The following is a 21,375-nucleotide window of genomic DNA, read 5'->3' on the forward strand; positions in this document are numbered from 1 at the left end:
ACTGGCAGATTTCTATAGCTTCATTCAGAGTGCACTATAATGTATTCACAGTTTTGTTTTGTTTTGTTTTAAAAAATCTTAGTTTGATCCAGAACTTGTTTTGGTCTCTGCTGGTTACGATTCCGGAATTGGTGACCCAGAGGTAAGTAATCTTCTACATATATATTTGCCACCTCCCTGACTTTAGAGTTAAAATTTCTTTTCATATAAGAGCGAGAACAGGCAAATTTCCCAGAAGTGGTTTTCTGGTTTGATGAGCCGCTTGTATCTTTCTTTCTCATTTTCTAGGGTCAGATGAGCGCTACGCCGGAATGTTTTGCCCATCTCACTCATCTCCTAATGCAGTTGGCGAAAGGAAAATTGTGTGTGGTTCTGGAGGTAAACTTTAAATGCTGCAAGCTTTCTTTGTGATTTGTTTAAAGCCCTTACTTGCCACTCTGTACCAAGAACAAACGAACCATAGCCAAAGTGTTGTACAAAAGTAATAAAACACATTAGAAAACAATAATAAACCAAGATACTGGAATTTATTATTAATTAATTAATTAATTAATTAATTATACTGCCCTTCATCCAAAGATCGCAGGGTGGTTCACATCATAAAAAGACAAAATGAAAAGACAAAATACATAATTAAACCAAACCAAACCAATAACCCCCTCTCACAGACACATTTAAAAGATTATAGACTGTTAATCAGCCAAACACCTGATTGAAGAAAAATCATTTTGCCTGGTGCCTAAAAATGTGTAATGAAGGAGCCAGGAATATGCCCAATTAAAATTAACAGTCAAGAAACTCCTGGGTGATCAAGTTTGTTTTCTAACATACTTTGAAAAGAATGGAGTCTGTGGATACGTCCTTCTGAGGGGAGGCTGTTTCTGCATTTTGGCTGTGCCCATATTGGCCGTGCGTCCTGGAAGACCTGCTCCCTGCCTTGCTGGCGTTTCCCCACCTGGAACTCAGCTATACAGCTGCAAATGAAATGTTTCAAGTGTGTTGTAAAGTGCAATGTGAAAATGTGACACGAGATGGCGATGGCGAGCTATGGCAAATTCAGTATATATTTTCAAATGTATTTTAGGGCGGATATCATCTGAGGTCGCTGTCTGAATCAGTTTGTATGACTCTAAAAACTTTGCTTGGAGATCCATTGCCACGTTTGTCTGGAGAAATGGCGCCATGCTTAAGGTATTTGTATAGGTTTGTGCGCATGTGTCTGCATGTCTGGAATAAAAGATTGCCGCTCCCCTCAGGAGTTACTCACATGACGGGGGCAAGCAAAAAGGGCTGTGGGAATCACATGTGGGGTGGGGTGGATGAACATGGAGTCATCCATGCTCCTTTCGCATGAGCAGTGCTTGAAAAGAACTCCAGTGTAAACATTATCTCCATATGTGAGCAGAATTCAGCCAAACGGGGAGCACATATTAAGTCCTGTTCATTTAACTGAGGAAGTTTTAATTCCCTGCTCAATCATTCCCTGTTGTAATAAGCAAGTCTTGTATCCCATCTTCATGCATGAGGTTGCTGTTTTTGGAAGACATTGGTAGTATATTTGGAAGTATGTACAGTTTATTTGGGACGCGGGTGGCGCTGTGGGTTAAACCACAGAGCCTAGGACTTGCCGATCAGAAGGTCAGCGGTTTGAATCCCCGCAACGGGGTGAGCTCCCGTTGCTCGATCCCAGCTCCTGCCAACCTAGCAGTTCGAAAGCACGTCAAAGTGCAAGTAGATAAATAGGTACCGCTCCGGCGGGAAGGTAAACGGCGTTTCCGTGCACTGCTCTGGTTCTCCAGAAGTGGCTTAGTCATGCTGGCCACTTGACCCGGAAGCTGTACACCGGCTCCCTCAGCCAATAAAGCGAGATGAGCGCCGCAACCCCAGAGTCAGCCCCGACTGGACCTAATGGCCAGGGGTCCCTTTACCTTTACTATTTATTTAATGAAGAAGTTAAACTTAATGAGACTTTTAAAAGTGAAACCTCATTGTCAACGATGGAAAACTAGCAAACCTACAGAGGAGAGGTTGGTGGCTGAGCTGGGTGTATAGTCACTGTGTTGGAATTTGGGCTGGGCTCCATGCGCCATAATAAAACACTTGCATGGCAAGGAAGGACATGCCTGTCATCCTTTAACACATGATGTAAAAATGTGTTGATTACCGACTGACTTGCATACTTTCTTTTTGTTTGTTTGCTAGTCCATGGTCAGGATTCCCCCAGCTCTGTACAACGGAGAGCTTTGCAATATAAACCACAGACCTTCACATAAAGAGCAAAATTATTTGCTCCTCAGCCACAGCTGCCTCTCCCCCTTTGCATTCCTCATCCTGGCACAATTCTGCTCCTACTTCCATCTATGCTTTTCCCCGTTTGCCGGTTTTTCTTGTCTTCATTCTGCAACTCTGCATGTTGGAAAGAGAGCCAACAATTTGGTTTTTATCCTTGCAATGATTTTGACATACACAGCTTATTCTGAGTGGAGCAAATGTCACATATTTTTGTTGTTGTTGTTAGCATGGATCGAACAATTGTGCCCATAATTACACTATGGGGAAGTTTTGTTTGTGTGGTGTTCATCTCTTGTCTTTTCCTGGCCACACCTGTTTTCATGTTTCCTTTACTAGCTGGAACTCATAATCAACCTAGTTTGTAATCTTTTCCAAGGTGGTTGGATTCCATTAATGCTCCATCAAGGGAAGATGGGAGGCATACACCCACTCAGGACTCCACATTAGATATTGAATTATTATTATTATACCCCGCCCATCTGGCTGGGTTTCCCCAGCCACTTTCGGCAGCTCCCAACAGACTATTAAAAACACGATAAAACATCAAACATTAAAAACTTTCCTAAACTGGGCTGCCTTCAGATGTCTTCTAAAAGTCAGTTGTTTATTTCCTTGACATCTGATGGGAGGGTGTTCCACAGGGCAGGCACCACTACCAAGAAGGCCCTCTACCTGATTCCCTGTAACCTCACTTCTCAGAGTGAGGGAACCGTCAGAAGGCCCTTGAAACTGGACCTCAATGTCCGGGCAGAACGATGGGGAGTGGAGACGCTCCTTCAGGTATACTGGGCTCCACTTCACTGACTGGAGCTTCTAGGCCCTGTAGTTAATGTAATAAAGCATGTCATTTTAGGGGTTGAACTTAATTTTTGCAAATTTCTTCAGGGAAGGGTCTTAAAAATATGCTCCTTGGTGTGAGGAATTCAAATCTGCTATTATTTTTGTGATTGGACAACATTTAGCTTGGTCAGTTTGAGGAAGAAGCACATACCGTACAGTCTATTGCAGGCATAGGCAAACTCGGCCCTCCAGATGTTTTGAGACTACAATTCCCATCATCCCTGAGCACTGGTCCTGTTAGGTAGGGATGATAGGAGTTGTAGTCCTAAAACATCTGGAGGGACAAGTTTGCCTATGCCTGGTCTATTGAATACTAATATAGTTGAAGGACCAGACGCTGCTATGCCAAAAATATATTTTTTAGTCCTTAGCATGCCACAAAACCTGTGATATTTTTACATTTGTTTTCTGTCCTGTGTCATTGCAACTTGCTAATGCAACATCTTTACAGATTCTTACTTTTAAACAATATAGGGACTGGGTTGATACTCATTTGTGTATGTGTTTTGTAGATAACCTTTCCTACACTCTTTTGTCTCTTCTGTAGTGCATTAGAATCAATCCACAATGTAAGAGCTGTACACAAACCATACTGGAAGTGTTTGATGCATGAAGGTAATGGCACACTTGTCTAAAATTTGTTCTAAAGTGCAGATAAATCGATAAAACAAATGCGGTGAATGTATTAAAGCAACACATATTTTCAAGTTCAGATAATCCTCCAGTTAGACCTCCCGTTCATCTAAGTTCTCTAGTCTGTCAGTTTAGGGGCAACTTTGGCTAGACCTTGATATAGCTGGATGGGGATTCTGTGTAAGTGGGGGAATATAACTGATTGAATGAACATGGATAATTTTTAGTCTGCCCCCCCTAACTTTCCAACCCAACACTCAAATGAAATGATGGCAAGTTTACACTGGATAGTCTAATGAGGGGAGTGTTTGGCCAGTATACTTGGGTTGAAGTCATTGGAGCTAAACATGTTTAAGTTTAAGGGAAACAATTCATCTGGCTTGTAGAGCATAGCACGTGGTTCCAGGTTTTCCCTCCTGAATGGTTAAATATTATATGGTGTTTACAAAAGGTAAGGCTAGAGCAGGATTCTGAATAAAATGTATGTAACTTTTAACATTGCCTTCCTAGAAACCTGCTCTGTTGATTTCTGCTGAGCTGTTCCATCTATTTAGAGTCATACACACAGTATGATCTGTGGCAAAGGTGGCGTTTTCCAGATGTTGTTGGACTCCAATTCCCACCAGCCCCAGCAAGTGTGGCCAATGATCTGGGAGGATATGAGTTCAGCAACACCTGGAAAGTACCACCTTGGCTATCCCTCATTTGTGGGCAGAATTTCAGAACCTTGTTCATTCCTGAAGACCTCTGGAAGTCCTGGAGAAGATGGGAACGTATGCAGTGTTAACAGCACAGATCAGTGGTTCTCAGCCTGTGGGTCCCCAGATGTTGTTGGACTACAGCTTCCATCATCCCTGACCACTCACTGGTCATGCTGGCTAGGAATGATGGGAGTTGTAGTCCAACAACATCTGGAGACCCACAGGTTGAGAAACACTGGCATAGATTGTCTTCTGTTAAGAGTTAAGCTTTTCATTGTGTGTTCATGTCTTCTGTTGTTTTCAGATATAGCTCCATTGCAAGACCTCAGTACCAGGGCACAACTCCTACACCCACTAGAAGCTGGAAGACCGAATAGTGAAGAGACCATCAAAACAGACATGTTTCTGGAGCTCCACATGAAAAATATTTCATTTCCGAGACCTCACGTTAAAACAACTGTCGCCGTTGATGAAAGCAATGCACGCTTGCTTTCGCCATCTGTTCAAATTGAGAAGGGAAAGGATACGAAAGAACTCAAGGCCCTTCTCAGGTTAGCCATACTGTTGCCAGGCCAGGAATAGAGTGTGTTTATGAGAGATTGCAGCCTGTTAACGCAAATTCCAAAGCAATTTTTTTTCCTACACTTGGAATATTTCTAATCCTTTTTTTGGGCGTCACCTGCAGCTAACTTCATTATCAGTTTCTCTGATATTGGCATGCAGTGTGTCAAACCAGTTAATACTGAGTTAGGAGAACAGGAACAATGTACAATTATAGACCATGCACTAACAAAATGATTGGATTTCTCCCATTTACCCTCATGTCTCTCTGCCTTCATTTTCTGTTTTCGTAAAATGCGCCAAATGATGCTAATGCTTAGTAAAAGACGGCTCCTCATTGAAGACGACAACATAACCTTTGCTGGTTAATTATACACCAGGAGTCAGCAGACTTTTTCAGCGGGGGCTTGTCCACTGTCCCTCAGACCTTGTGGGGGGCCAGACTATATTTGGGAGGAGGGGGAAATGAACGAATTCCTATGCCCCACAAATAACCCAGAGATACATTTTAACTAAAAGGACACATTCTACTCATGTAAAAACACGCTGACCATCTGCGGACTGGATTTAGAAGGCGATTGGGCCAGATCTGGCCCCCGGGCCTTAGTTTGCATTACCCATGTCATACACCTTGATACACGTTTAAAAGTTTCACATGTTATTCAGATTGTACAGTTATTCCAGCTTTCCCAGACTGTGACCTGTTTCCAAAAACACGTCTCTTGCAGCGGACTTGATGCTGATCTTGTGAAAGAAGGAAAGGACTTAAACTCATTTTTGAACATGTTGGCTGTCCTTGACAAAATCATTAAAAAGGAGGTAATATCAAAAGTTACAATTGTGCATGTTGTAGCTCCTGATTCTTCTTTAGTCTGGGAGTGGTTGCTATCCAGGCTCTGCTCAAAAGTCTCTAGAGGCCGATGTGTTCCTTAGGTATTATGTCTATTAACCTGTGTTACTTTTACATGTATATGTAGCTTATGCATACAAGTCTGAATCTTGGTATTACGTATATGTTTCAAAACACCTTGGGCGATAGCTAACATTGCTCAGACTCAGACTTAGGTGGATATCACCCCTCGCTATGATATAAAGATTACAACATCTGCATTGTTAAAGACATTCCCCATTAAATTTCAGCATCCTGCTTATTAGGGGACAATAGCTACATTTGTTTTCTAGCTTCTTGCTTACCGTATTTTTCGCTCTATAAGACGCACCAGACCACAAGACGCACCTAGTTTTTGGAGGAGGAAAACAAGAAAAAAAATATTCTGAATCTCAGAAGCCAGAACAGCAAGAGGGATCACTGCGCAGTGAAAGCAGCGATCCCTCTTGCTGTTCTGGCTTCTGGGATAGCTGCGCAGCCTGCCTTCGCTCCATAAGACGCACACACATTTCCCCTTACTTTTTAGGAGGGAAAAAGTGAGTCTTATAGAGCAAAAAATACGGTATTTTGATCATTGGGGGAAATCCAGAGAAAATTGGGTTCACGACCACCAATTCAGCTAGTAATAGTGACAGGGGTGCCAACTTGAATAAAATATTGGGTTGCCCAGGTAAGCCCCGTCCTGCGTAATTGATCACAAAACATGGCGTGCACATGCCATTTGAATGGCAATGCCCATCAACTTTGGAGGAGCCGGGCTCCCTCAAATATTTTATGGGGGGTGGGGTGAAGAGGCCTCTGTCCCTAGGAGTTGGCTCCTACGAATGGTGAACGTGGTCTCATTTACTTTGCAGCACAAAGATGTACTCAACAGACTGTTTTAAGGGGAGCATTTTTATTAGTTGTGCTTTTAAACACATCTTGATTGCGTTTCAGAATAGAAATAAAAGTATAGTGGTACCTCGGGTTACATACGCTTCAGGTTACATATGCTTCAGGTTACAGACTCCGCTAACCCAGAAATAGTGCTTCAGGTTAAGAACTTTGCTTCAGGATGAGAACAGAAATCGTGCTCCAGCGGTGCAGCAGCAGCAGGAGGCCCCATTAGCTAAAGTGGTGCTTCTGGTTAAGAACAGTTTCAGGTTAAGTACGGACCTCCGGAACGAATTAAGTACTTAACCTGAGGTACCACTGTATCCTTGTTCTTTAGGTGACCAACGGTCTCGCAGTCTCATCTGAAGTATCCCTTTCTTCCGCCATCGCTCTAAAACATTGCCGTAACCTGAAGGTACAAAAGTGAGTAAAAAGCCTTTTGCATCCTGTGCTTTTCTGTGCAGTTCAGTTACAAAACGTTTAAGACGCTTTGGTTATATAACTGCTTAGTGCTACCTTTTGTTAATGAGTGCAGCAGTGCTACAGAGCAATAATGTCTTACCTTTTTTCGGGACTGGGATAATTCCTGACAGTTAGGAAAACAAATCTTAATATCTTTTGTGTGCATATTTTCAGTTTGTACAGTGGTGCCCCGCAAGACGAATGCCTCGCAAGATGGAAAACCCGCTAGACGAAAGGGTTTTCCGTTTTTGAGCTGCTTCGCAAGACGATTTTCCCTATGGGCTTGCTTTGCAAGACGAAAACGTCTTGTGAGTGTTCCGATTTTTTTCCTCGCTCCCCCCTTTTTCTAAGCCACTAAGCCGCTAATAGTCTTTTAGCCGCTAATCCGCTAAGCCTTTAATAGCCGCTAAACCGCTAATAGCGCTAATCCGCTAATAGGGTTGCTTCGCAAGATGAAAAAACCGCTAGACGAAGAGACTCGCGGAACGGATTAATTTCGTCTTGCGAGGCACCACTGTATGTGTAATTGGGTAGAAGGACCCAGGATTAGACATGGCGAAAAACACATATTTGCTCCTGCACAGGGAGCGAAGAGACACTTGTTACGTTGCTCTGGTGCAAATATGTTTGTAGCTTCTCACATGCAGGTGCAAAGTATTAACTATTCTGGGTGACACTCCATGTATGCAGATACTTTTAGTTCCAGATTCTGCAATCCTGAAACGGTTTTTTTGTGAACTAGAGAGCTTGGACACATGCTTGTAGAATACAAGGCACAGTTTTTTTTCTTTCTCCTTTTTATCATCCATTTGCAGTTTATTCCCTGGGACTTTAGTAATCATTTCTGCCTGCTTGTTTGTTAGTTACTTACTTACCTGGCTATATTTTGTAAATTTACTTGCACCGCTCACCATGCCTCTCTTTTTACGTACAGCTTATTGGCATGGTATTTTTGTGCATGGTATCTATTTAATTTAATTTGAATGCCACATATATTTTAATGTGTGTTACAACACTTTAATGTCTTCTGCAGAGTCCTGTGTGTGTCTGTCGGTGATGTGGATGTGAAAACTGATTTGGATGATGGGTAAGGATTTCATACCTACTCCCTGCTAGGTGGGTTTAAACGCCCAAACTACAGACAATACTATTACATTGCTGATGACAATTTGGGCAAGTTTTAAAAATGACATTGAAGAGATGGAGAGAGACTCCTTCCTCGGTCTACTGTTCTGCACATTCTTACCTGGGAGCAAGTCTAATTAAAATCAGTAGGACTTCCTCCTTAGTGTACTTGCCTATGGTTGAACTGTAAATCGGTTTTCCTGTTGCCAGACTGGTTCCTAGAGCATCTTTTGAAAATATATCTGCTAAAATGGAAAAAGAGCAGACGAGTTGGCTATCATGATTATTTACAGACAGTTTCTCCCATGTTTTCTATGACTAGATGACCCCTTCCTAAAATGTGAGGATTGTTATGTGGATTTCAACCAGCCCCACAAGAGCCCAGTTACTTGTTGCTTTAATTCATAAAGTATTCCTATTTAGCATCTAGTAGGACACGAATGGGGAAATTGTGGCCCTTCAAGTTTTACTGGACTATAAATTCCATCCTCCCTTAGCACTGACCATTCTGGCTGGAATTGACGTAGTGTGGGAATCCAACAACAGCCAGCGGGTGGGTGTCACAGGTTTCCCATCACTCTGGTAGAATCTATCCTCCTTTTTGTTTCACAGCAAAGTTCTCTTGGTAAATATCAATGCTAAGGCGCCGAAAAAATCGGACACCAAATACAATATAACCGTGAACTGGGAAAAGGTAGGCGTAATATTTTTCAGATTCCTTTTCTTCCCTAAGTATGATTTATAGAGGGTGGAAGAGTCTGAGCTTGAAGCTGAGCTAAACATTGAGCAATATCCCCTGATTTCAAGGGCTGATGACACCCAAGTGTTTGGGAACCCTGAGCCAGTTAGGGATAGCAAATATGTGGATATGTTCTTAAGGCTGTGTGTCTACGCATGTATGAAGCCTGTGCTTTACTTGTTGACTGCAGGAAATATCGATATGTGTCCCGTAAATACATTTGCTGTGTGAAGGTAGATGAACTCCAGCATAAATTGCTTAGAAACCCTGCTTTGCAAATGTGTTGCACTGAGCTTACTACCCAAACACGCACCTAGTGGTTAGGAAATGTGGTTAGGAAATGTCTGGGTTTGTGACTATACGACTGTATTAATTTTGTTTTATTTTTTAACTGAAGGGTGCTGAAACAAACAACTTTTTCTCTCCTGCCCTTGGACTCATTCTTCCGGTTGCATACAGCTATCAGCCTGACCTAACCATTATAGTTCTTGGACCAAACCAGAGTGTTGGGCAAAATGTGATTTCCTTGCTTATTCGCTTACTGCAAGGCTTGGCACAGTCTCACATTCTTGCTCTGATTCAGGTAAAAAGTTGATTTTAGTCTTAATGACAAAATAAGTATTGGGTTTTTAGGAGGAAAGAACCAGAGAGAACACATTGCATTTTCTGCCTCCCCACATTTTGTGTCATCCATGTATTCTGTAAAGTGTTGAACAGTCTTGGAGCCTAATTGCAGTGCAAAATTACATTTTCATATTAAAGAATATCCCCAGCATGTGATACCCTTCAGGTCTATGGTCTAAACCACTGAGCCTCTTAGGCTTGTTGATCAGAAGGTCAGTAGTTCGAATCCCCACAACGGGGGGCTCCTATTGCTCTGTCCCAGCTCCTGCCAACCAAGCACTCCGAAAGCACACCAGTGCAAGTAGATAAATAGGTACAGTGGTACCTCTAGTTACGAACTTAATTCGTTCCAGAGGTCTGTTCTTAACCTGAAACTGTTCTTAACTAATAATAATAATAATAATAATAATAATAATAATAATAATAATAAATTTTATTTATATCCCGCCCTCCCCAGCCGAAGCCGGGCTCAGGGCGGCTAACAACAATAAAACAGTACAAAAGTACAACATAAACATCATTCTAAAATCATTCATTATAAAAATTAATTAATTCAAGCCACTAGCAACCATTGGGCCAGAGCTCTGCGAAGATTGCCGAGGGAGGGAGTCAGGCTGTGCCCTGGCCAAAGGCCTGGTGGAACAGCTCTGTCTTGCAGGCCCTGCGGAAAGATGTCAAGTCCCGCAAGGCCCTGGTCTCTTGTGACAGAGCGTTCCACCAGATCGGAGCCACAGCCGAAAAAGCCCTGGCTCTAGTTGTGGCCAGCCTAACTTCTCTGTGGCCTGGGACCTTCAAGATGTTTTTATTTGAAGACCGTAGGTTTCTCTGTGGGGCATACCAGGAGAGGCGGTCCCGTAGGTACGAGGGTCCTAGGCCATATAGGGCTTTAAAGGTTAAAACCAGCACCTTAAACCTGATCCTGTACTCCACCGGGAGCCAGTGCAGCTGGTATAGCACCGGGTGAATGTGATCTCGCAGTGAAGACCTCGTAAGGAGTCTCGCTGCAGCATTCTGCACCCGCTGGAGTTTCTGGGTCAGTCTCAAGGGCAGCCCCACGTAGAGCGAGTTACAATAATCCAGTCTGGAGGTGACCGTCGCGTGGATCACAGTGGCTAGGTCAGGGCGAGAGAGGTAAGGAGCCAACTGCTTAGCTTGGCGGAGATAGAAAAATGCCGCATTTGTTATAGCTGCAATCTGCGCCTCCATGGAAAGGGAGGTGTCGAAGATTACACCCAAACTCTTAACGGACGGTGCTGGCACTAATTGCGCCCCCGCAAGAGATGGGAGTTGCCCCCCCAATCCCATATCGCCCCGTCCCAGCCACAGGACCTCTGTCTTCGAAGGATTTAGCTTCAACCGGCTCCCACGTAACCATCCAGCCACAGCTTCCAAACATCTGGTCAGTGTGTCTGGGGCCGAGTCAGGATGGCCATCCATCAACAGATAGAGTTGGGTGTCATCGGCATACTGATGACAACCCAGCCCAAAACTCCGAACAAGCTGGGCGAGGGGGCGCATAAAGATGTTGAAAAGCATCGGGGAGAGTATCGCACCCTGAGGTACTCCACACACCAAGGAGTGGCGCGATGACAATTCCCCCCCAAGCGCCACCCTCTGTCCCCGACCAGAGAGAAACGAGCGCAGCCATTGAAGGACTGTGCCCTGGATCCCCACGTCGGCAAGGCGGTGGTCCAGAAGTTCGTGATCGACCATGTCGAAAGCTGCTGATAGATCTAGAAGAATCAGCAGCCCCGACCCGCCTCGATCCAGCTGTCTACGAAGGTCATCTGTTAGGGCGACCAGAGCCGTCTCGGTCCCATGACCAGCGCGGAAGCCGGACTGGAATGGATCCAGAGCCGATCCTAGAGGCGTGCTTTCGCTAATGGGGCCACTTGCTGCCGTTGCGCCGCCAGCACACAATTTTCATTCTCATCCTGGGGCAAAGTTCTCAACTTGAGGTAACTCTTCCAGGTTAGCGGAGTTTGTAACCCGAAGCATTTGTAACCTGAGGCGTTTGTAACTCAAGGTACCACTGTACCACTGTGGCAGGAAGGTAAACGGCGTTTCCGTGCACTCTGGTTTCTGTCACGGTGTTCCATTGCACCAGAAGCAGTTTAGTCCTGCTGGCCTCATGACCTGGAAAGCTGTCTGTGGACAAACACCTGCTCCCTCAACCTGAAAGTGAGATGAGCGCCGCAACCCCATAGTTGCCTTTGACTGGACTTAACCATCCAGGGGTCCTTTATCCTTTACCTTTTTTTTTACCTTTTGTATTTGTTCCACATTTCTACATTCTCTAGTCCCTTGGAAAATGTGCACATGCATAGCAATTACAATCTAGCTTCATTATCCCCATACCAGTGATCAAAAGTGGTTCTCATAACCCTCCTATTAAACATGTATTTGAGGCACATGACCCCGATGCTGATTTATCAATCACATCTTTTGAACTCTCTTCCTTGGTAGAATCTTTTCAGGGTATCAGACAGAGGATATTCCCAGCCCTGTCTGAACATGCTGAGAATTGAATCCGGAACCTTCTGTGTACAAAGCCAGGTGCTCTACCACTGAGTGGCACCCCCTCCTCATTAAAACAAGATCAATAAATCAACAACTAAAATACAGTGGTGCCCCGCAAGACGAACGCCTCGCAAGACGGAAAACCCGCTAGACGAAAGGGTTTTCCGTTTTGGAGGCGCTTCGCAAAACGAATTTCCCTATGGGCTTCCTTCGCAAGACGAAAGCCCATAGGGAAATCTCCGGGACAGCGGGGAAGCGCAGCACTTCTTCCCCACTGTCCTCGGACCTCCTCCGAAGGCTGGCGGTGGGGCGGAAAGCCCTTCTCCCCGCACCAGCCTTTGGAAGGCTCCTCCGAAGGCTGGCAGTGGGGCGGAAAGCCCTTCTCCCCGCGCCAGCCTTCGGAAGGCTCCTCCGAAGACTGGCGGTGGGGAGAAAAGCCCTTCTCCCCGCACCAGCCTTTGGAAGGCTCCTCCGAAGGCTGGCAGTGGGGCGGAAAGCCCTTCTCCCCGCGCCAGCCTTCGGAAGGCTCCTCCGAAGACTGGCGGTGGGGAGAAAAGCCCTTCTCCCCACGCCAGCCTTCGGAAGGCTCCTCCGAAGGCTGGCGGTGGGGCGGAAAGCCCTTCTCCCCGCGCCAGCCTTCGGAAGGCTCCTCCAAAGGCTGGCGGTGGGGCGGAAAGCCCTTCTCCCCGTGCCAGCCTTTGGAAGGCTCCTCCGAAGGCTGGCGGTGGGGCGGAAAGCCCTTCTCCCCGCGCCAGCCTTTGGAAGGCTCCTCCAAAGGCTGGCGGTGGGGCGGAAAGCCCTTCTCCCTGCGCCAGCCTTCGGAAGGCTCCTCCGAAGGCTGGCGGTGGGGCGGAAAGCCCTTCTCCCCACGCCAGCCTTCGGATCGCTGTCCTGAAGACTTGCGGTGGGAGGAGGGTTTTCCTTCCCACCGCCAACATTCAGAATGCTGTTCTGAATGTTGGCGGTGGGGAGGAAAAACCCTCCTCCCACCGCAAGCCCCGGGAACAGAGGAGAAGCGCTGCGCCCCTTCCCCTCTGTTCCCGTACCTGTCCTGAAGGCTTGCGGTGGAGAGAAAAGCCCTTCTCTGCACCGCCAGCCTGGCAAGCGGTTTCCATAGGAACGCATTAATTGATTTTCAATGCATTCCTATGGGAAACCGTGCTTCGCAAGACAAAAAACTCGCAAGAAGAAAAAACTTGCGGAACGAATTAATTTCGTCTTGTGAGGCACCACTGTAGAAGCAATTAAAACATGGGAGCCAGCATAAAATCATCGAACAACCAAGCAGAACAAAAGATGTTCTTAAAAATGAAAGAACCAGTTATAGTTCCTGGATGTAATCCATAAATAAGTATGGATTCATTGGAATAATATGTTTTATTGGCTTTTTTTAAAAAAAAGGAAACTGAGGTAACCCTCTTGCAAGATATAATCAAACCCCTGACGAGTGACTTTACACCTTCCTTTGGAACGTATGCACCAGATCTGAAGGAGAATGTGCAAAGGGTAATAGAATTAAGAGAGCAACTTCAAAACGAATGGAAATTGCTTCAGTGTTCAGGCAGGTAATAAGGTATGTATCAAGTATAGAAGGAAAGTAAAATTAAAATGGACGTTGAATTTAGACTGCAGTGCTAAACATGTTTATCTAGAAGGGAACCAAGTTAAACTTATGTGGCTTGCTTCTGAGTGCATAGGATTGAGTGGTTAGTACTGTTTTTCCAAATACTGTGTGCTTTTTCAAGGCCCTGAATTAACTGCCATTACAAAAGCTCATGTTGCTTTATGCTCTAAAATCTGATGAATTCTCTCACACACACACACCCCCCCCGCTCCCTTGTATAGCAAACGTTTCCATTGCTGAAAGATGAAATTTACTTGGCTGTCATTTTGGCTCTCCCTTTTGATCTGCATATCCAGAATCAAAATAAAAGGGAAAATGAAGATTATCTAGAAAATCAGCAGGTAAAAAGAATGAAGAGTGAGCTACGCATCAGGAATGATACTGCAAGAATCATTTTACGTTTTACTTTTCTATTTTTTTCAAATGGAATTTATGTATTCCACAATTATGTATTTCACAATTCTGTATTTCACAAAATACTTTTCTATCTTTTTTAAAATTAAACTATAATTAAACAAGACTGTGTTAACTTCAGGTTGTAAGAAGTAAATTTGCCAACACTAAGGATGCCAATAAACACACTGGCTTGGTTTGCATGTAAGACTAAACAAAACTACAGTGGTACCTCAGGTTAATAACTTATTTCGTTCTGGAGGTCCGTTCTTAACCTGAAACTGTTCTTAACCTGAAGCACCACTTTAGCTAATGGGGCCTCCCGCTGCCACTGCGCAATTTCTGTTCTCACCCTGAAGCAAAGTTCTTAACCTGAGGTACTATTTCTGGGTTAGTGGAGTCTATAACCTGAAGCGTCTATAACCCGAGGTACCACTGTATGGCTTAACGTGAATGAGTAAGCATGTTCCTGGAGCAAAAATCATAGCTGCTTCTCTCGGTTCCGCCACACTACCCAGAGCTAAATCATAGTTTGATTTAACATTTGCAACAGTTGCAGCTGTTGAACTATGTTCATGAGCAATTCCACACAGAGTGCATTGCAGTAATCTAACTTGGAGGTTGCCAGAGCATGGCTTGCTGTGGCCACGCTATCTCATCTGTCCAGGGAGAGAGCCAGTGTGGTGTAGTGGTTAAGAGCGGTAGACTCATAATCTGGTGAACCGGGTTCGCGTCTCCGCTCCTCCACATGCAGCTGCTGGGTGACCTTGGACCAGTCACACTTCTCTGAAGTCTCTCAGCCCCACTCACCTCACAGAGTGTTTGTTGTGGGGGAGGAAGGGAAAGGAAAATGTTAGCCGCTTTGAGACTCCTTCAGGTAGTGATAAAGCCGGATATCAAATCCAAACTCTTCTCTTCAGGGAAATAACTGTAGCTGATGAACCAGCTTTGTTAGAAATAGTTCTGGAATCTTAGAGAGAACAGGTGCCTTGTAACGCTAAGTAGTGGACCTAGCGCAGAGATGAGAAACGGATTGACGCTTTTAACAGGTGTAGTAGAGAGCCAATCCCCATGCTAAAAACATCTGTGTTGTGGTGGGAAATGACCTAGTGGCTGGAGGGCATCAAAACGAGGAATTCTTTTTGGAAGGACCCACTTGTAGAAGTGATGGAACTGATAATATTGTATCTTACACTGACTAGGGAGCTTCCATCACTGGAAATGGAAACAATTGGGATTTTGTTACACATACAGTGGTACCTCGGGTTACAGATGCTTCAGGTTACAGACTCCGCTAACCCAGAAATAGTACCTTGGGTTAAGAACTTTGCTTCAGGATGAGAATAGAAATCGCGCGGCAGCAGCGGGAGGCCCCATTAACTAAAGTGGTACCTCAGGTTAAGAACAGTTTCAGGTTAAGAACGGACCTCCAGAACGAATTAAGTTCTTAACCCGAGGTACCACTGTATTCACTACATGGAAACCTGCGTGTCAGTGAGGGTGTGGGGATGTTCAGATGACACACATGCATACGTTGAAACATTGCATGGGAGTGCTGTGGGTCTGCACGGACCAATGTTACCACCCACCCACAGTGGAGACTAACCTATATGCTCCCGTTTTCCCACTATGCATGCCTTCAATCCCATAGCCATCAAAATATTCTGATGTTCAAACAACTTGACAGGGGCGTAGGGTGGGGGCGGGCTGCCCCAGGTATCATCCCTGAGGGGGTGACAAAAAGGCACACTGTGGGGGGGCTTGTCCTACCGCCCCTGGGCTTTTGAAAAGCCGTTGCAGGAGGTCTCAAGTGGACAGAGGGCTCTTGGACTCAAATCCTGTTTGTGGCTTTCCTACTGGCATCTAGGTGGCCTCTGAGAGAAGAGGAAGCTGGATCAGGTAAGCCCTTGGTCTGATCCTGCAGGCCTTTCTTGTGTGTTTCCTAAGGCCCCTCTCCTTCCCCCGTCCCATTACCTCTGAGGCAAGAGTCCTTAGTCTGGGCTCCAGTCCCTCCAGGTCTGAGTCTTTCCCTTGCTGCAAAACAAACGGAGACAGCAGGTGCCTGGCTCCCAGCCATGCTGGCACCAGTCTGGGGCAGGAGGGTGGGGGACATGGGAAGGGGGCATTTCCTCTCACCTGATCTTACAAGATTTCCCCACTTGGCCTCTGTACGGGCGTCTCTGCTCCGTCCCGGTCGGCCCAGCTCGGAAGCAGCAGCCAAAGTCTCCTCCCTCTCTGAAGCAAGTTGAGATGCTGTTTTAATTGGAGGAAACTTTGGCTGCTGCTTCTGCGCCGAATAGGGCCGGGAAGGAGCCATGCCCGCATGGAGAAGGGGCAGTGGGGAAGCGGTGCGAGGGATGACAGCTGGGAACCGCCGGGATGTCCTCTGGTTCTTCATCCTGGGAGCTGGAGCCTCATCTCTGGAGGCTTGGCCCTCTGGAGGAAGGAGGACATCGTATGAGAATGGGCTGTGACTGGAAAAAACTACTGACAGAAAGTCAACTCAGACACACATTCAGCTATCTCAGCCACACCAAATATTGAAAGGCTTCTCTCTCCACTTTCACCGTCATGGAGAATCCTGGAAATCCTGTAGTGTGTTCAGGGTGCTCGGAATGGGAGCTGTCGGGAATGGTAGGTCCTTGAGAAAGGACAGTTCCCATGTTTTCTTGTTGGAAGCCAAAACCATGAAAGTGGTAGAAGAGGCCTTTGAATGTCCCGTGTGGTGGATGCTCTCAACAGGAAGCCTGCCACTTTTGTGGGGGTTAGGTTCTAGGGATCGCACCTCAAACCAGAATCTCATAGGGTCAAAACACATGGGGTTCAGGACTGGGTGGGATTGCCAATGTCTCTTTTCCTGGACACCCACCTGCTTTCTGCTCCCTTTTTGATTCTTTAGATTTTTGGGCCAAGAACATAAATTAAATGCGTGCAAGTTAGATGTGCCAAAGTTGCAGGCCTTCTGTAATCGTCAAGGAATGATGGACACATGCAATTGCGAACCAGGGGAAACTTTGTAAGGGGAGTGAACAAGATCACACTGCTGATCTTGCAAGAGCCGCCTCCTTGCGAGAATAAGAAAGCCAAGGAGAATCGGATGCCCCACAAGAGCATCTTAGATGAGGTGGCTTTCAAAGAGGGTGAGAGTGGAGAGGGTTATGCAAGGTAACCCAGTTGGAGGGAGTAATGCTTCTGAAAAGCACTTCCTGGAAGCCACAGGTGGGGGGAGTGTTGCTAGGACTCCCAAAACATGTTTCACAAGGACCCCTTCGTTCCCTCTGCCCCAGTGCCTGAGGGTCGTCATGTCTCTCCAGGGATTTGGCCAGAACAAGGTATACTTTGGGGAAAGGCTGCCTCCCTGCAAAGCAAACGGAGGAATCCGCAAACGCCTGGCTCCCAGCCATGCTAACACCAGACTGGCGCATGAGGGTAAGGGAAAGAAGCATTCCTATAATATAGGGCACTTAACTGGCATTTCTACTTACCTGAAGTTTGAGCCTTTCCCCCCTTGTTCTGGCCTGCCTTTCTCCTAAGGAAGAAACAAGCTCAGTTAGTCTGATTGGTTGGAGGAGTTCCAGATAAATAGATAGATAATAATATGTATTTTATTCCTAAGTTCATTATGGTAATTGAGGCCACCGGTTGAGGTTGGCTAGAATCTCAGGAAGGACATTTCATGGGATACAGAAATTAGAGAAAAATATGGGGCGCGGGTGGCACTGTGGTCTAAACCACTGAGCCTAGGGCTTGCCGATCGGAACGTTGGTGGTTCGAATCCCCGCGATGGGGTGAGCTCCCGTTGCTCGGTCCCAGCTCCTGCCAACCTAGCAGTTCGAAAGCACGTCAAAGTGCAAGTAGATAAATAGGTAGATAAATAGGCGGGAAGGTAAACAGCGTTTCCGTGTGCTGCTCTGGTTTCGCCAGAAGTGGCTTAGCCATGCTGGCCACATGACCTGGAAAAGCTGTCTGTGGACAAACATTGGCTCCCTCAGCCAGTAAAGCGAGATGAGCGCCGCAGCCCCAGAGTCATTCACGACTGGACTTAACTGTCAGGGGTCCTTTACCTTTACCATTTTTATGGACTAAGAAGGCAAGAAGAGCCACTTCTTCCCCTGGTCCAGTTCCACACACCATTTCTGCTTCAGTCTGAAGGAAGGAATGACCGGGGGGGGGAAGAATTCTGGGATTCATCTCCACAGAAGCATTCCTAACCAAACCTGGATTACCCAATGGACAGAGCAGACACCAGCCTATGGGCCCCGTGACAACAAATCAAATCAAATTCTGTTGTTTTGTGTAATAAAATTGGTTTATTAATATTGTTGGTTGGTAAAATCAAAAACGTATCAGGAGATCATTTGCGAGGAACCCGGTGAGATTTTGACTGCCTAGGGGCCTCCACAGGTTTTAATCTGGAACTGTGCCCAACCAAGGGCCAACTTTGGGCTCTCAAATGTCAACAGAGCCCTGTATGACCCTACAATTTGGCACCCTTCCCTCTTGTTCTCCCGCATTGTTTTAGCCCCCTCTGCAGCGTGGTGTGAGCGCACCGGACGTGCCATCCTAAAACTGCCCCAGCCAAGCCTTGGGATGCGGTGTTGGCATGGGAAAGAATCACACCCCCTGACCTGGCCAGGTGGACTGCAGAGAAACCTCCATAAAACTATAAAGGTAAAGGGACCCCTGACCATTGGGTCCAGTCGTGGCCGACTCTGGGGTTGCGGCGCTCATCTCGCTTTATTGGCCGAGGGAGCCGGCATTTGTCTGCAGACAGCTTCAGGGTCATGTGGTCAGCATGACTAAGCCGCTTCTGGCGAACCAGAGTAGCACATGGAAACATCATTTACCTTCCCGCTGGAGCGGTACCTCTTTATCTACTTGCAGTTTGACATGCTTTCGAACTGCTAGGTGGGCAGGAGCAGGGACCGAGCAATGGGAGCTCACCCCGTCATGGGGATTCGAACCGCCGACCTTCTGATCGGCAAGTCCTAGGCTCGGTGGTTTAACCCACAGCGCCACCCGTGTCCTTCCATAAAACTATAGGAATATCTAAATCAGGCCTTTCTCCTCCAGCTGGCAAGATGACAGGAAAACACTTCCCCTGCCACAGAAAGTCACAGCATACCTGCACATTTTGGTTTGTATCATGGCACCGCTGGGCTGCTGCTTGGCCAGAGCCTTTCCTATACCACAGCCCTGCGAATGAAGAAGGACGTTGTACTCTCCTGGCACAGGCATCCACTCTAGGGGACCGGGGGTCCCATGGACCCTCCTCAATGATTTTCTTTTGGGGCAGATTTCTCTCAATATCTCCCCCCGCCCAACAGCCTTCTCTGGTCTTTTTCTCATTCTGCTGCCTCCCCCCAGCCAACATCCCTCCTTCTCCTGTGTGGAACAGAATAGCTCAGCAGCAGTGCAGGGAAAGGCAAGCCAGCGGAGGCAGGGCCCTCCTGCGGAGGAGACATAGGGGACCCCAGGGGGGCAGCCCCCAAACATCTGTTGGGAAAGCCTGAGCACTAGCGAGGTGTCTGGCCAGCTGACCCAGGGAAGGAGGGAGACAGAACAAGCACCCCTGCCAAGCACCACTGGCTGCCATCGATCACTGCTCCTGCCTGGGCACACGACGCCCCAACCCCTGGCTTGGAAGAAGGGGGTGAGGGGCTGCAGCAAGATGGGCCTGCTCCCCCCCAACCCAGCTCTGTTTCACTCAGGTCAGTGCCACGACCTCCCTGCACATGTGGAGAACAGATTCCCCATGGAATTAACACACCACAACTTCCAAGGTTTCATTTTTATGTCCGGCACCCTCTCCTTCTCTCAGTCCAGGCGCCACCGCACCAGTCTGGGGCAGGAGGGTGGGGGATACTTGTAACCAACCAGTTATTCACAACAGTAAATATAATCTGGGGACCACAGCTGAGGACCTGCCAAGCTATCAGCAGCTATGGACAAGTCAAGCCAGGGAGCCAAGCCACATGCACCAGTGACAGGTGATGCTGCTGTTGTTATTATTATTATTATTATTATTATTATTATTATTATTATTATTATTATTATTATTTTATTTTAATGAAGACAGGGGAGTGCCTGGCGTGCTCTGATCAATGGGGTCACAAAGAGTCGGGCACAACTAAACTAAACAACAATATTATTATTATTATTATTTACTACTACTACAACAACAGTATTTCTATGCCACTCATCTCCTCTGGGCCTTGGAGCTCCTCCTACCTTCAGAGTTCCTTCTCATGGGCACTGATGGGCACACTTGATCCTATTACTGGACTACTGATCCCAAAGAGCTGTCCAGCCCAGCTTCAGGTCCCCCACCAAGTGCCCCCCTTCTAGAATCCACCACTCTCAACCGACTCTCAACTGCCTCCCCACCAACATTCACTCTCCCTTTCCAAGCCTCCTCCAACCTTCCGTCTCTATCAGAATTCCACTCTCTCTTCCACCCTCCCTCCCTGCTTGACAGTCACTTGGGAATTCTAATAAAGGTAAAGGTAAAGGGACCCCTGACCATTAGGTCCAGTCGGGGCCAACTCTGGAGTTGTGGCGCTCATCTCGCTTTACTGGCCGAGGGAGCCAGCGTACAGCTTCCAGGTCATGTGGCCAGCATGACTAAGCCGCTTCTGGCGAACCAGAGCAGCGCACAGAAACACCGTTTAACTTCCCGCTGGAGCGACACCTATTTATCTACTTGCACTTTGACGTGCTTTCAAACTGCTAGGTTGGCAGGAGCTGGGACAGAGCAACGGGAGCTCACCCTGTCCGATCGGCAAGCCCTAGGCTCTATGATTTAGACCACAGCGCCACCCGCGTTACGTTTACCTAACTCTGACCTAGCTCACATGGATTCAATCACTCACTGTTCATTCCTTACAAGTTTCTTTTTTATATAATAATTTTTATTGGTTTTTTAACACATAATTAACACAAACAATACACAATAACAAACAAACACATAAACATGTAAAATTTCAAAACCTTCTTTTCTTGAACCCTGTTTCTCCGACTTCCCCATACCTTCCCTTTCTGCATCCCTATTTTCAAATTTCTTCCAGCAAATCCTCACTTCAGAATTTAACTAATTAAC

The 21,375-nt window shown here is 46.4% G+C and overlaps 1 protein-coding gene and 1 long non-coding RNA gene across 5 annotated transcripts in view; one reads left to right on the forward strand and one right to left on the reverse strand.

Annotated features, from left to right (window-relative positions):
• The window catches only part of HDAC10 (histone deacetylase 10), a 26,758-nt gene extending 12,421 nt beyond the window's left edge, over positions 1–14,337 (forward strand). For 3 of the 4 annotated variants that reach the window (XM_081211621.1, XM_081211622.1, XM_081211623.1), the window contains 12 exons: positions 83–142; positions 289–378; positions 1,085–1,191; positions 3,680–3,747; positions 4,771–5,017; positions 5,756–5,846; positions 7,127–7,212; positions 8,285–8,338; positions 8,989–9,070; positions 9,513–9,698; positions 13,661–13,832; positions 14,105–14,337. In XM_081211621.1, coding sequence (XP_081067747.1) covers positions 83–142; positions 289–378; positions 1,085–1,191; positions 3,680–3,747; positions 4,771–5,017; positions 5,756–5,846; positions 7,127–7,212; positions 8,285–8,338; positions 8,989–9,070; positions 9,513–9,698; positions 13,661–13,828 — 1,239 coding nt within the window. In that variant the 3' untranslated portion in view covers positions 13,829–13,832; positions 14,105–14,337. The remainder of the gene's footprint in view (positions 1–82; positions 143–288; positions 379–1,084; positions 1,192–3,679; positions 3,748–4,770; positions 5,018–5,755; positions 5,847–7,126; positions 7,213–8,284; positions 8,339–8,988; positions 9,071–9,512; positions 9,699–13,660; positions 13,833–14,104) is intronic. The other variant, XM_081211624.1, reaches the window with a different exon arrangement.
• LOC308596619 lies at positions 5,867–20,770 on the reverse strand. Its single transcript, XR_014012571.1, has 4 exons — positions 20,508–20,770; positions 8,498–8,621; positions 6,478–7,198; positions 5,867–6,216 (listed from the first exon to the last, which is right to left on the reverse strand). It is a non-coding gene; the product is annotated as an uncharacterized lncRNA (long non-coding RNA).
• Positions 20,771–21,375: the final 605 nt, after the last annotated feature.

The sequence above is a fragment of the Podarcis bocagei genome (assembly GCF_964188305.1).
Source record: "Podarcis bocagei genome assembly, chromosome: 10".
In the NCBI taxonomy this organism is placed as follows: domain Eukaryota; kingdom Metazoa; phylum Chordata; class Lepidosauria; order Squamata; family Lacertidae; genus Podarcis; species Podarcis bocagei.